The sequence below is a fragment of the Lycium barbarum genome, chromosome 12, assembly GCF_019175385.1.
Source record: "Lycium barbarum isolate Lr01 chromosome 12, ASM1917538v2, whole genome shotgun sequence".
In the NCBI taxonomy this organism is placed as follows: Eukaryota; Viridiplantae; Streptophyta; class Magnoliopsida; order Solanales; family Solanaceae; genus Lycium; species Lycium barbarum.
The window spans coordinates 85,452,800-85,466,782 of record NC_083348.1 but is presented as its reverse complement, the minus strand read 5'-3'; the positions used below and the strand labels follow the sequence as shown (position 1 = coordinate 85,466,782).

The 13,983-nt window shown below is 32.6% G+C and overlaps 1 protein-coding gene across 4 annotated transcripts; it reads right to left on the bottom strand.

Annotated features, from left to right (window-relative positions):
- Positions 1 to 5,705: 5,705 nt before the first annotated feature.
- On the bottom strand, positions 5,706 to 12,425 carry LOC132622360 (putative pentatricopeptide repeat-containing protein At1g56570). Of its 4 annotated transcripts, XR_009575869.1 has the most exons (5): positions 12,121 to 12,425; positions 10,336 to 10,476; positions 7,432 to 10,188; positions 7,232 to 7,330; positions 5,706 to 6,186 (listed from the first exon to the last, which is right to left on the bottom strand). XR_009575869.1 is itself a non-coding variant. In XM_060336962.1 (4 exons), exons 1-3 carry the CDS (start codon positions 12,235 to 12,237, stop codon positions 7,272 to 7,274), a joined length of 2,259 nt encoding a protein of 752 aa, XP_060192945.1. In that variant the 5' UTR covers positions 12,238 to 12,425; the 3' UTR covers positions 5,706 to 6,186; positions 7,232 to 7,271. The 4 variants fall into 4 exon arrangements, 1 of the variants encoding a protein (XP_060192945.1); XR_009575868.1 differs by having other exon boundaries at positions 7,432 to 10,476; XR_009575870.1 differs by lacking the exon at positions 12,121 to 12,425 and adding an exon at positions 11,100 to 12,037 and having other exon boundaries at positions 7,432 to 10,476.
- Between the last annotated feature and the right edge of the window lie 1,558 nt (positions 12,426 to 13,983).

Sequence of the window (13,983 nt, the reverse complement as noted above, 5' to 3'; positions counted from 1 at the left end):
ACTATGTTTGGCACTTTCTTTGCTAAATTTAAACATCGGAGGAGTTATTGTCAGTCTCCTACTCATGTACATCAAACATGCATTTCTCAATTAAATGCCCATATCTGTTGTGAAAGTCTCACGTATTTTTTTGCATAACTTTCATAACTATTCATGTCATCTCTCTCTGTCTTTCTTTTTATGAAGCTGCGAGTCGAATTTCAAAAGAAATAAGCAAATATTTTGGGTTTTCACTAAAACTTTTAGTATAACTATGATAATTTTGAGGATGTAAATTATGAAATCATTGAAGTTTAACCATCCAATGAAAAGAAAACAAAAGTTACGCACTTATATACGTATAATAAATGTACAAAGGAAAAACCATGTTATTTAATTTGTAAAACACGGAATTATAATCTTGCCTTTCTTGACATTCAACTTTGAGAAAAAAATAAAAAATTATAGTTTCACCTTATACAAAAATCAACTATTTCTAGAAGACTAAATTTCTTAAGTGATGAAAGAATAGAAAAGTATATAAATTAAGTGTTAATAATAAAATTAACGGATTAAAACTTAATCTATTTGGATTTTGAAGACTAGAAAGAACATTTAACATATTTCAGTTTATATTACTTAGAATAGAACAGGATTAATAAATTTAATGATCATTTTATCGCACGGACAAGTTCACTAGTATTGACTAAACGGGATATTTTTTTTATGATACTCAATGGCTAGCAAGATCAATTTGAAGTCAATTATTCATTCCTTATAAATTGAATTTCTTATGTACGTCAACTATGATCAACACAAATATTTGCCAACAATAAGGGATTTATTATCTTAGAGTCTAAACGACGGGGCAAAACTAGAATATTTAATTTGTAATCTTCTCATAGAATTAGGTCTTCGTCATCCAATCGGTCTATTCAGAATATAAAAAGGTATAAAGGTTTAGATTTTTTTACAACTTATGATTTGGACTAATGGTCTGAAGAGGTTCATTAATTAAGATGGAGATGCTGAGAAATATATATGATGTTAACCTGATAATGATGGTACTATCAAGTAGTAATTTTTTCCTTAGTACTATTCAATCTTGGAGAGATGTCGCTATATATCCATTATTCAATAATGTTTGTCCATGTGTGATTGCCATCACCATCACAATTAAACACGGCCACTTTACATTATTGAAGAGATTAATATTCTGCATTCATTTACTTAAAATTCTTAATTCGCATAGTTTGTCTGTTAGAACATTATTGTATTTACTTTTTCACGTGTTAGTTTCACCATCAATGGATTAGTGGAACGGACAGCCCCTTCCCTCTTAATTAGAGGTCTCAGATTTGAATTCAATTTAAAAAAAAAAAAAAAATCTAACGCTGATCTAGTGCTTTGTCCTATTTAACAAGACCTTATAGGGTGTGAATTCCTTAATTCCATGAGTACTGGATATCTTTTTATTATACCAAAAAAAAAAAGAGTGGTGAAGATGCATGCATGGTTTCTAACTTTCAAAATCGATCAACATTTACTGCTGAATTTACTCTTTATGTAATTTCAAAGAAGCATTCGAGTGTGCAGAGTTCCCATCTCTTCATCATGATTAATATTCTTTCATGTTTCTTACCTCCATAAAGCTAAATTTACCTTTCATTTTACAGGTTTGGTCTTTGTTTTCACGTTTAGGCATCCACAACATTAAAATAGGAAAGAATAGATGAATATTCAAATGAAATTAAATCCTTTTATATGTAAGAACCACATGCATGTAATGAAAAAGTGGTGATAATTAAGAGGAAAAGAAGTCTAGTCAAGCACATAATTAAAATTCTCAGAATGTTCAATTAGTTTTATTACTAAGATATTAGTATTATCGGAGAAATCAAACGTGGTCGGTTTGTTAGGTAATGTCTCTATGAGAAATTGAGAATGTCTTTTCCCCTAAAATATTAATAAAAAGACAAAACAGAATATTTTTTGGTCGGCTAGGACTTCTTCTTAGCTTACTTATAAAGCTTAGATTGAATTAATTAAAATAATTAATTTAAGTTGGAATTATGAAGAGGGAAAAAGATTCTAATTTGACAGCCTAAGCGTGGATTAATTAATTGACAATTGCACGTGTATACATAATCCAATATCTTCACCACCAAAGGATGTGGTGGAACAGATGGGGCTCCTCCTCCGTAAACCAAGATCTTGGGTTCGAGCCTTGAGTATGGAAAAATTTTTGGTAGGAAGCCCTTTCCTCCAAATAGGGCCCTACGCGGTGCGAATCCGGATATAGTCGGACTCCAATGCGGGTACCGGACATCGGGTGAGAAACCAAAAAATAAAAATAAAAAATCCACTATCTTCAATTCTTTGTCCGCTATGGATTAAGCAACTTTTGGTTTTATAGCATCATGTTTATTCGTAGTTATGGAATTAGAATTTTCACTAATGAAAGTTAAAAAATAAATACACAAAAAAGTACGTATAATGTATATACATAATTTTATTTTATTTTTACCGATTTATCCAGTGTAATTATCCGGCAAAAAGGTTTCAATTGACACCCAGTGGACAAGGTTATCTCCCCCATTGCTTACTCTACGTCCCATTCTTTTATATCTTTTCTGTTTAGCTTATTGTATTACTTCCTCCGTCTCAAATTATTTGTTGTGGTTATTAAAAATAGTTGTCTTAAATTATTTGTCGTTTTAGGAGTTCAAGCCACAATTAATTATTTTTCTCCATTTTATCCTTAGTAGAATTTTGTCATTAATAGAGATAACACATAAATATATAATAAATATTTAATGGAGAAAGATTATAATCTAGATATAAATAAGGGCAAAGTTAGTCAAACGCCCCTCTTAATTAATATATCTTAAGGGGCGTGTAAAACAAAAAAGCGACAAATAATTTGAGACAGAGGGAATAATGTTAAGTAATTAATGGTAGAAATCATTAGACATGATGTGGTGTACCAAACTCATGGACCACTTGAAAAAAAAGGAATGTATGATAAGGTTCCAGCTTGGTTAAATGAATATGAAGATCTTAGACATGTATTAAGGTAGGTCACAGGTGCAAATTTCATCATGATTTCGATTTAGCTGAGCCGCCCATTGCATGATTATAGCCACTATGCAATTCTGAACGAGAAAAGTTATTAAATGCAGGTGTCAACCAAGTTATGCAGAGTTTATCATGTGATAACTGATAAATTATAATATAAAATTTAATTATCACCAAATTATTTGGTGCAGATGTTTTATTTTTACCTATATTTAGTTCATTACGTTAATAATAAGATATATGATTCATAACATTTAAATATACTGCTTTATCCTTATTTTTTAAGTAAACAAAAAATAGAAATATAAACTTAATGTTACTATAGTCTTTTAGGTGTTTTATCTCCGTGAAGCTAAACCCAGTAGAAGTTATCCCATGTTGAATTCAGTATAAAATAATACCATGATTGCGATAGAATTTATACAAATATTGCTTATATGGAAGACAAATTACTAATCAGATGCACCACAAATATAATACCGAACTGCATACTGGGATTTATATTCTTAATCCCCGTAACTAAACGACCCCATGCTGTCTTAATTTAGTAAAAATAATTTGTTTCCATTCTCTTTTTACGAGAATGTTATATCCTATCTATTTCCACTGTACCTACTTTAACACTTCCTTTCATATACAGTTGAGGTTAAGAAAATTGAGTCCGGAGCCACAATGGTATGTTTTTGGAGCTAATATACCAAAATAAAATGTTTTTTTTTATACCAAAATGGGTGTTTCGTTGGATAACCAACGAAATACCGCAAGTAACACTGTTCCGGTCCGGTATTTGTTGCATTTCGCTACACTTGTAACGAAATGTAACAAATAATTTTTTTTTTTTTGCATTTCGTTGGTTTTTGAACGAAATATGAATATATTTTTTTTTTGTATTTCGTTTTTTAAAAAACGAAATATGATTTTTTATTTTTATTTTGTTTATTAAAAAACGAAATATAATTTTTTTTTGGTATTTCGTCTATTAAAAAACGACATATGATTTTTTTTATTTCGTTTATTAAAAAACGAAATATATATTTATTTTTTTGTATTTCTTTTTAAAAAAAACGAAATATGATTTTTTATTTTTTTTTGTATTTCGTTTATTCAAAAACGAAATATGAATTTTTTTTATTTCGTTTATATAAAAACGAAATAGGAAAATATATATATATATATATATATATATTATTTTTTTTTGCATTTCGTTGGTATATGAACGAAATAGGATAATATTTTTTTTTTGTTTTTGCATTTCGTTTATATTCCAACGAAATAGGAAATCATAATTTTGTATTTCATTTATATACCAATGAAATAGGATAATTTTTTTTTTTTGTATTTCATTTATATAAAAACGAAATAGGAGAATAATTTATTTTTTTTCATTTATATACCAACAAAATGTTTTGTTCCATTTCACAGGTATATAACGAAAACCCCTTTTTTTTTGCCGTTTTTCTGCTCTCCATATCGCTATGGTTTTAATTTTATTTTTTTGTTCATTTCTGTTGGTTCAATCAGTTTCAGACGAGCATTGAATAGTTGTCAAAATAATATCTTTTACATTTCGTGACTTAGTTTGCGAAATTTTTTACTTTTCTCCGTTTATAAATATTGTCCTATCTTTACCTATGGTATATCCTTCGTCTTTAAACGAAGAAAAGTAAAAAAATTCGCAAATTAAGTCACGAAATGTAAAAGATATTATTTTGACAACTATTCAATGCTCGTCTGAAACTGATTGAACTAACAGAAATGAACAAAAAAATAAAATTAAAACCATAGCGATATGGAGAGCAGAAAAACGGTAAAAAAAAAAAGGGTTTTTCGTTATATACCTGCGAAGTAACAAAACATTTTGTTGGTATATAAACGAAAAAAAAAATTATTCTCCTATTTCGTTTTTATATAAATGAAATACAAAAAAAAAATTATCCTATTTCATTGGTATATAAATGAAATACAAAATTATTATTTCCTATTTCGTTGGAATATAAACGAAATGCAAAAACAAAAAAAAAAAAATTATCCTATTTCGTTTTTATATAAACGAAATAAAAAAAAAATCATATTTCGTTTTTTAATAAACGAAATACAAAAAAAAAAATCATATTTCGTTTTTTAATAAACGAAATACAAAAAAAAAAATCATATTTCGTTTTTTAATAAACGAGATACAAAAAAAAAATATTCATATTTCGTTCAAAAACCAACGAAATGCAAAAAAAAAAAAAAAAAAAATTGTTACATTTCGCTACAAGTGTAGCGAAATGCAACAAATACCGGACCGGAACAGTGCTACTTGCAGGTATTTCGTTGGTTATCCAACGAAATACCCATTTGGTATAAAAAAAAAAAGGCATCCTATTTTGGGGTATTAGCTCCAAAAACATGCCATTTTATCTCCGGACTCTAAGAAAATTGCTACGAAATTGAGACCATCTAAGGAAAAGCATATTAATGATTGGGATACATGAGGAATAAAATGTGGCATTTAGGTGATCATTTTGGCAAGAAGAGTACTAGCACATTGTCATGGAATTGAGCACTGTTGTTCTGCTGATGTGTCAATACCCCTGGAAGTTGTGTTAAACCATGAAACATGCTTACAATCGTGGGAAATATGCAAAATGAAGGGGAAAAAAAAATTAATGTTTAACTGAATTCTCATATAAGATATCTTCCTCCGTGGATTAAGAGACCTTAATCCTGAAGAGAATTAGTCCATTTCTCGCAGCAAATAAGAATTTGTATGCTTCCTACTTTCTCTAAGAATCAGTTCATAAGATAATATCATGCCATATGGGACAACAAAATATCGTTAAGACAAATATTGAGTTTGCATGGATGAACAACCAATGCAACTACTATAAACATAGCTCTTGTTGCAACCTGTCCATGCATCTCATTAAAAACTTGGTGGGCGTTGATCTTAGACTTGTGGGGTTTTATCAGGTGACATTGGAATACTTAACAGTCAAGTTGTGATCTGGTTTGGATTATCTTAAAATGCCAATCTTTCCCATGATACTCCAAACTACCTCTTGCAACATCACCTGGCTCTCTTTCTATCCCTTTAATTTATAAATGTCTCCAGCTCTTCTTAAGATAAATTCTTCCTTGCTGAAACTGCCAATACAAATTAGACATATTTAGTGATATGATATAGGAGGGTTTAATCAGGGTAGCCGAGTAACATATTATTTCGAAATATACCCCTGGGGTAATTTGAATTCCTCTGAACATTTGAATGCCATTCAAGTTTAGGATTTCATTCAGAACATGCAAACTACTTGCTTGCATATGCATTACCAGACATCAGCCACTTTAACTAGAGTCACTGATGAATTAGAAGGTAACTGAATCTAGAGCGATCATAGCCTAACGTACTTCAAAAAAATTCATTTAGGCTAAAAAGATGCTTTTGGAAATAAGACTTGGAACTAACTTCTCTCTAGAGTCCGATCAAACCAGTATATCCGATTACCACCAGTCCTCTCAACCATCTTTTCTTTTTTCTTTTGACCTCCTTCCATACCCTTCATTCATATCTCCATTCTCATTATCCGAGAAACCTTGGATCACTCTAGATTCAGATCAGTCTCTAATTCTAGTATAATTCACAGATTGACATATGCAGACAAGTATTTTGCATGTTCACCAGAATTGATTAACTTCTCTCAGTAGAATATGTAAAGAAGAAAGCCATGTAAGCCCCTTCCCACGCCCAAAATCTCCAATGGAAAGAACAACTCTAACATGAGAATGGCCTATGCTTGTTTCCTAAAAGAGTTACCTAACCAAAATTTCAGTCTTTAGAAATTGATCTCTACAACAATTTTACTAGTATTACATAGTTTTTCTATAAGGTAAGTAGATTACTAGTATTACATAGTGCTATAGTGCCTACAAAGCTTACTAGAGAACACACTTCATCTTAGCCAAAAGGATGAGAATGGTATCAAAGGTTACTAGAGAATAAAACCATAAACCTCCTAATTGCAACAGAGGCAGCAATAATGCCGTGAAGGAGTGAAAGAGAAGCCTAAAATTTTGTTACTATATAGCTTAATAAGGAACTTAGGTTAAATTAAGGAAGATCATATAGTGCATCCTTGTAAGAAAAAAAATAGAATTGTACTTCAGATATCAAAGACTGGCAGAAAAATCTCACCATAGAGAAGAGCCTCCTACTTCTGGCTTGGTCTAAGCAATTAGTAGCAAGAAATGGCATGTTTATGATCCATGAAAATACTCCTACTCAGCGAAAATTCTGCATTCAGACAAAAAGAAGAAATAATAGACATAGTTCTGAGTTAGAAAGTAGCAACGACAAAGATAATGATTATAGTCTAGGATACAAAATTCACCCACCACAAGCTTGGAACTTCAGTCTATAAAAGAATGCAGGTAATTTGGATTTGAATATAAGACGTCCTGCCATCAATCAGTCAACCAATTGTGCCTTAATAACAAATAATTCAGGTGTCAGCTGTATGAGCTGTATGAGTTCTCTTTATCCATTCTGTTCATCTCAGTTCAAGTCCATTTCATCCCAAAGGAACCCTTTTCTCACTGGGCATGTCCCAGTGAAGTCAATATTTAGAAGGGACAAAAAGAATACAAGGTCCCTGATTCCCTGCTTTTGGCACTTTTTCCTTTGGGGAGACTCTTGAAGTTGCATCTTTCATAATGCCATGCAGCTTAAAATTTCAAGATGTGAGACAGAATTTGCAACGAGTGTTTAGGATACAACAGACATGTCGAAGTGTGTGACCATCTCATCTAAAAGCTTAAGCTGTTGGAGAGAGCACACTTCTAACAAGACAGAAAGAAAAAGGAAGGCCCACAACTGTGCTATGAGAAAAACATAAAGAAAAGTTCATTTGTCTACCACGTTTCTGCATTTACTCCGTCTTGTAGTAGCGGAGGTGGTAAATAGTTCATTTTGCACAGAATATCTAACCTCTGTGCTATGATTAAACCTAAAGACAAGTCGCCAATAAAATATTAGTTTTTAGAATTTAGGATTTCAAGTAGTAGTAGCACCAAAGTTTGCTTTCTAATGATATGTTCCGCGAGTTCAAAACTCTCATCATAAAGAGACTTTCTCCTATAAGTCATTCCCCAAAATTATGTAACATTGTACTTCCATATGTTGACTTGATTAAGTAGCTGCTAAAAGGTTCTATTTCAATCTCCACTTGTCAAAACATATCTAAAATCTGGTGTATAACCTAGAGCCTTCATTTTCACCCTTAGTTCTTCCAGCGTAAGATAAATGTCATCTCTCTGTTGGTGTTCCTGATCTCCCGAATAAAATTTATGGGCCTTACCATTAATCGTAATCCAACTATAGCCTGGCTCCTTTCTAACCCCTTGCTTTTTCATCACATTTCTCAAGTCAATTCCCTCTCTAAATTTCCCAGTTTCCATATATGTATTGGATAAAAGAACATATGTAGCTGAATATTGAGGGTGAACAGAAAGGATCTTCTTGGCAGCTATTTCTCCTAGCTCAGAATCACCATGAAGCCTACATGCACTTAACAGTGATTGCCAAACCATTTCACCCGGTTCAACAGGCATTTTCCTGATAAATTCAAATGCTTCACTTAGAAGGCCCACGCGGCCAAGGAGATCAACCACACAAGCATAGTGTTGCATCTCTGGTACCAAATTATACCTTTTACCCATTGACCAAAAAAAGCGAAGACCTTCTTTAACCAATCCACCATGACTACAAGCAAACAAAATGCACAATAATGTAACTGCAGTAGGTTTAATTCCCAACTCCTCCATCTTCTTGAATAGTTCAAGTGCACAAAATACAGAACCATGTTGGGCATACCCGGATATCATGGCCGTCCACGAAACGGCATCAGCATTGGAAATACAACCAAATACCTTTTCGGCCTCAATTATGCTCCCGCATTTGGCATACATATCCACCAGTGCACTTTCTGTGCAACTCTCATTCTGTAAGCCAGTTTTGTACAGGAGCCCGTGAAGTTGTCGACCATACTCAAGATAGCATAGACTAGCGCATGCAGCAAGGATGCTAGCCAAAGTATACTGATTGACTACAAAGCCTTCTTCCCTCATCTGAGAAAAGACGGCTATAGCTGCCTGCCATTGGGAATCTTGAGAATATGCAGTTACAAGGGTGGTCCATGACACTACATCTCTATGTTCCATTCTATCAAGGATCTTCCTTACATCCTCAATAGACCCACATTTAGCATAAGCATCTGCAACTGCATTTTGCACGCTTAGGGCTATACAATCATATTCAGATTTAAGAACTGCTGCATGAACCTCCCTTAAAAACTTGGAACACTTCAATTCAGCAATTGCATCGAACAGACTACAGTAAGTGTATATATCAGACGTAACATTCTTTTTACACATATTAACATGCAGCTCCAGAGCTTCTTGGCTACATTTACACTGTACACAACCAGAAATCATTGAATTCCATGGCATATTTGCTCCACAATTGGTGAAATTAGAATTAAAAACAGCCCTTGCCTCACATAAAGCTCCACATTCAGCATACATATCAATCAGTGCAGTTCCTACAACAACATTAGACTCCAAACCCAACTCACAGACACAACTATGGACTACCTTACCCTTCCCAATATCACCTAATCTCCCAACTGCCTTCATCACACCAACTAAAGTGTATACATCTGGGGAAAGTCCTTTATTTTTCATTTCAAGAAAATGATTGAACGCTTCCAAATGAAGACCATTAGCAGTAAGTCCTGATATTATTGCATTCCAAGAAACCGCGTTCCTTTCACTCATACTGTTGAAAACCAGAGATGAATCTTTAACATTCCCCAACTTCGCATACATGTTAAGTAGTGATGTATTAATAACAACATTAGAAGTAAAGCCTCTTATAACAATCTGAGCATGTACCATTTTACCCAATTCAAGGCTTCCCAAAGCAATACACAACCGAAGTGCAGCTGAGTAAGCAAATCCATCTGGCAGCACTCCATAATTTAGCATCTCATGGAAGTATTTAAACCCATCATAGAAAAATCCATTTTCTATTGACCCCACAATCATGACAGTCCAAGAAAAGACATTCTTCTGTGACATTTTATCGAACAATACCTGACAAGAGCTAAAATCTGAGCATTTTGAATATGCGTGTGATACATGATTAAGCAACAGCAACAAGTTATTATCTGAAATATTAGACTTCAGAATATAACCATGAATAGCTTTGGTTTCATTTAATAAATCTTCTTTAGCACATACATGGAGTAGATCGACCAGTTTTTGGACTTGAGTTTTGGGGGTCGCTTCAGAACTAACACTAGTTTCAAGCATCTTGCTGCGAATAACCCCATTATTTCTCTTGGTATTTGGCAATGACAATTCTGATCTCAATACGACTACCTGAAGAAATTAACACACGTGTCACTAAACTGCATTGTCAACTCAACTAAGCCCCGAATAACTTTAACGACTGTAACGTACAAAGCAGTTAACAGAAAATGACAACTATCAGAAAACCAACTAGACTAACTATGTACTCTGTCTCATTTTGTATAAACAAAATTTGACTGGATACAAATTTAAAACATCAAGTTGACTTAGGCTCCGTTTGTTCCACTTAATGGAGGTTTGAATCTGAATTATTTATCTGAGCTCTTTAAGTGCACTTGTTTCCAACTTTTTTTCCTTTTCCAACCACTTATTGCGCGAACAAGCCTGATTCCGTGAGATCTTTTACATTCTTAAAATCATTAGGTTCTTGTGAAGGTAAAGCTTCACCACTACTCTACCGACTGCCACAGCACAACCACCACCACCAGCATCATTGAACAGCCATGGTGACCATTCACTACACAACCACAAATACCAACCACCTCCCACCAACCACCACTAACCTCTACCGCTCAAGTCCAGTGGCGGAGCTAGGATTTTCACTAAGGGGGTTCAAAAATATAAAAGAGTAAGAAACGAGGAAGCCAAGGGGGTTCAACATCTACTATTTATACATAAAAAATAATTTTAACCTTGTGTATACATGGTAATTTTTTGACGAAGGGGGTTCAGGTGAACGCCCTGGCTACCACTTGGCTCCGCCCCTGCGCTCAACTACAACCACCAACCACCTTTATCAGCAGCCACCATTGCATAGTCATCACTTCTAGCTACCACTGCACAATCACCCCTGCCAGCCACCTCCACCAACCACCAGCAAACACCTCATAACCATCATTGTCAACAATCACCACTGCTAGCTAGTAACTACAACCACCATTAGCTTTTACAATGTGTTTCATCAAACAAAACAACTTTTGCATTAAAATTTGCTCTAGCATTTTGTGAATTTAATGCCTATTTATTATTTTATGTGAATTTAACAGATACTAGCTTCAAATAAAGTAAATTTTTTTTTTTTTTTTTGATTAAGCACCGGGTGTCCGGGTGTCCGGGTCTCTTTGAGCCCCGACTAATCCCGGGAGTGCACAGGCCCTCGGCAAGGAGTTTCCCGCAAGTGCACCACGGGTAATTCAGGGTTTTACCCCAGTCCGATGGCCCTCAGAAATTGTATGCACCCAGTGGGTTTCGAACTTGAGACCTTGAAAGGGAGCAAACCCCAAGGCTCAAGCCAATTACCACCAGGCCAACCCCTGAGGGTTTCAAATAAAGTAAAATTTTATGTATTCAAATGTTAAGAAAAAAATGAGTCTTAATTAGAGAGCAATTTTTGCAACAAAAAGTAAAGTAAAATTTTATGTATTCAAATGTTAAGAAAACAAAGAGTCTTAATTATAATCAGAGCTTTAGACATCTTAATCTTTAAAAAAAAAAAAAAAACAGATGGAGCCCTATACATCAAATTAGTAAAGTAACGGATGAACATTCAGTTTGATGTCAAAATTTGAACAGTTCAATGAATTTGAATTCTTGGAAATGTGAAATACATGGTGCTAAAGTTCCAAAATGAAGAGAGTATGACATAAATCTTGAGAGAGAGAGAGAGAGTAATTTTATAAGTATATATAGATATACAGAAGTTTATCTTCTTACTCTGTTACTTGAAGAAGTGGTGGGCAACTGGCACTGCAACACTGGGCAGTAAAAATTAGCTTCAAAAATCCCATTTTTTGCAGAAGAATGGAAATTCATCAGTGATATGGCGTGCATTGAATCTACTAATATTATTATGGGTTACTTCATTGAGGAGATATATCAAACATCTGGTTGTTGGCCTACAAATGATTCTGCTTTACACATTCGAAGCTTCCTGCAAGATTGCAGGAAAGAGATAGGATTTTCACCCGCGTATGTTGCCAAAAAGGACTTTTTTCTATTCCACACCCTCCCCTCTTAAAAGGGTACACTATTATATCTATACTAGTATCATTTGGCCCGAGCTTACTATTGTTACAAATTAAAGGGAAGAATAACCTATAAGAATATAGTATATTTACAAAATATAATGATACTTTTCAGTTTACAAAACATACTAATAGATTTCTTACAAAATATGTACGAAAATTTGTGTATGAAATGTGTATATCTCGCTCAAAGCTTAAAATTTTCGCTCAAAATTTTGTGTATGAAAACTGTAAATTTCACTCAATTTTTTGTGTATGAAATATGTATATCTCGAGCAAGGCTTAGAATTCTCATATTTTTTTGCGATGAAAACTGTATAGAAACGGTATGAAATATGTATATAACTGTATAAAATTTGAAAAAAAAAAAGTTCATGTTAGGTTTTTGGAAATTTAATACAACTACAACAACATTGTGTGCAACTTTCATACAAATTTAATGCAATTTCTAATCTTGCTTCGAAAATCAACTGAAATTTAATACAACTACAATAACATTGTATACGACTTTCATACAATACTAATACAACTAGATGGCCTAGGCCCGTGCTGCGCACGGGCTCAACACTTTAGATTATAGTGCATCTATGTGTATGTAGTTGTCTTTGAATAGTGATTATATATATATATATATATATATATATATATATATATATATATACACTATATATTATCTTCAAAACACGATTAATATAAGGTTATAGTTTGTGCTTCGTATCTAAAATTTTATTATATTAATGTTTGCTACGAATACAAAATCGGCAAATTTATTAATATTTTTTAAAAGAGAAAACTTAATTAAAAGGAAACTATTTTCCTCTCTTTGAGATAAAACAATAGCAATATTTAAGCATCAGTTGATATTTTCAATTTTAATTCGATTAATTTAAAGGTGTAAAATACTTGTTATTTTTTATCAAATTTTGATTTGGATAATTCTAATTCAAATTATTAAATTAATTTTACATGTTTAAAACGAAACAAAGTAGAAATTGATTTTCTATTTAAACGACGAAATACTATTTTTTTAATTTTTGGTAAATATTCTCGGTTTAGCTCATTTTACCTGTCATGTTGTCTTTTGCATGTTTTTTTAAGAAAACGTCGATTAGAATTATAATTTGACTAATTTACCTTATTCATTAGTTGATCTCTATTTGATATATATTTTTTTTTACGACATTAATCTCTTTTCACATTATTCTATCTTATTTTAAAATATAAATATTTTAAATATATTAATTTTAGTGAACATAACAAATAAATGACATGGCGGAATAGCAAATACAACAGTTTAATATTTAGATTAGATCTCAGGCTAATATAAAAAAAGAAAGAAAACTGTATGGTTTGACTACTTAACTTTTTGAAGAAAAACAGTTTCATTTGCTCCCACTAATGGATTGATACGCACGTGGCAATAAATCCATCATTATTGACTTAATGAGATACTTTGGAAATTAGTGTTTACTACGAATACAAAATCTGCTCTTTTTTTTTTACATTTTTTTTTAATATGGGGTTCACTTTTTTTTTTTTTGATATTGCTTGA

Excerpts from the sequence above, each read along its gene's own strand:
- LOC132622360 (XM_060336962.1), bottom strand. The coding sequence starts at position 12,237 with ATGCACGCCATATCACTGATGAATTTCCATTCTTCTGCAAAAAATGGG. Across the intron at positions 10,477-12,120 it reads CCACTTCTTCAAGTAACAGA|GTAGTCGTATTGAGATCAGA; the intron begins GTAAGAAGATAA and ends TAATTTCTTCAG. Across the intron at positions 7,331-8,393 it reads TAGTTGGATTACGATTAATG|AATTTTCGCTGAGTAGGAGT; the intron begins GTAAGGCCCATA and ends GTCTGAATGCAG.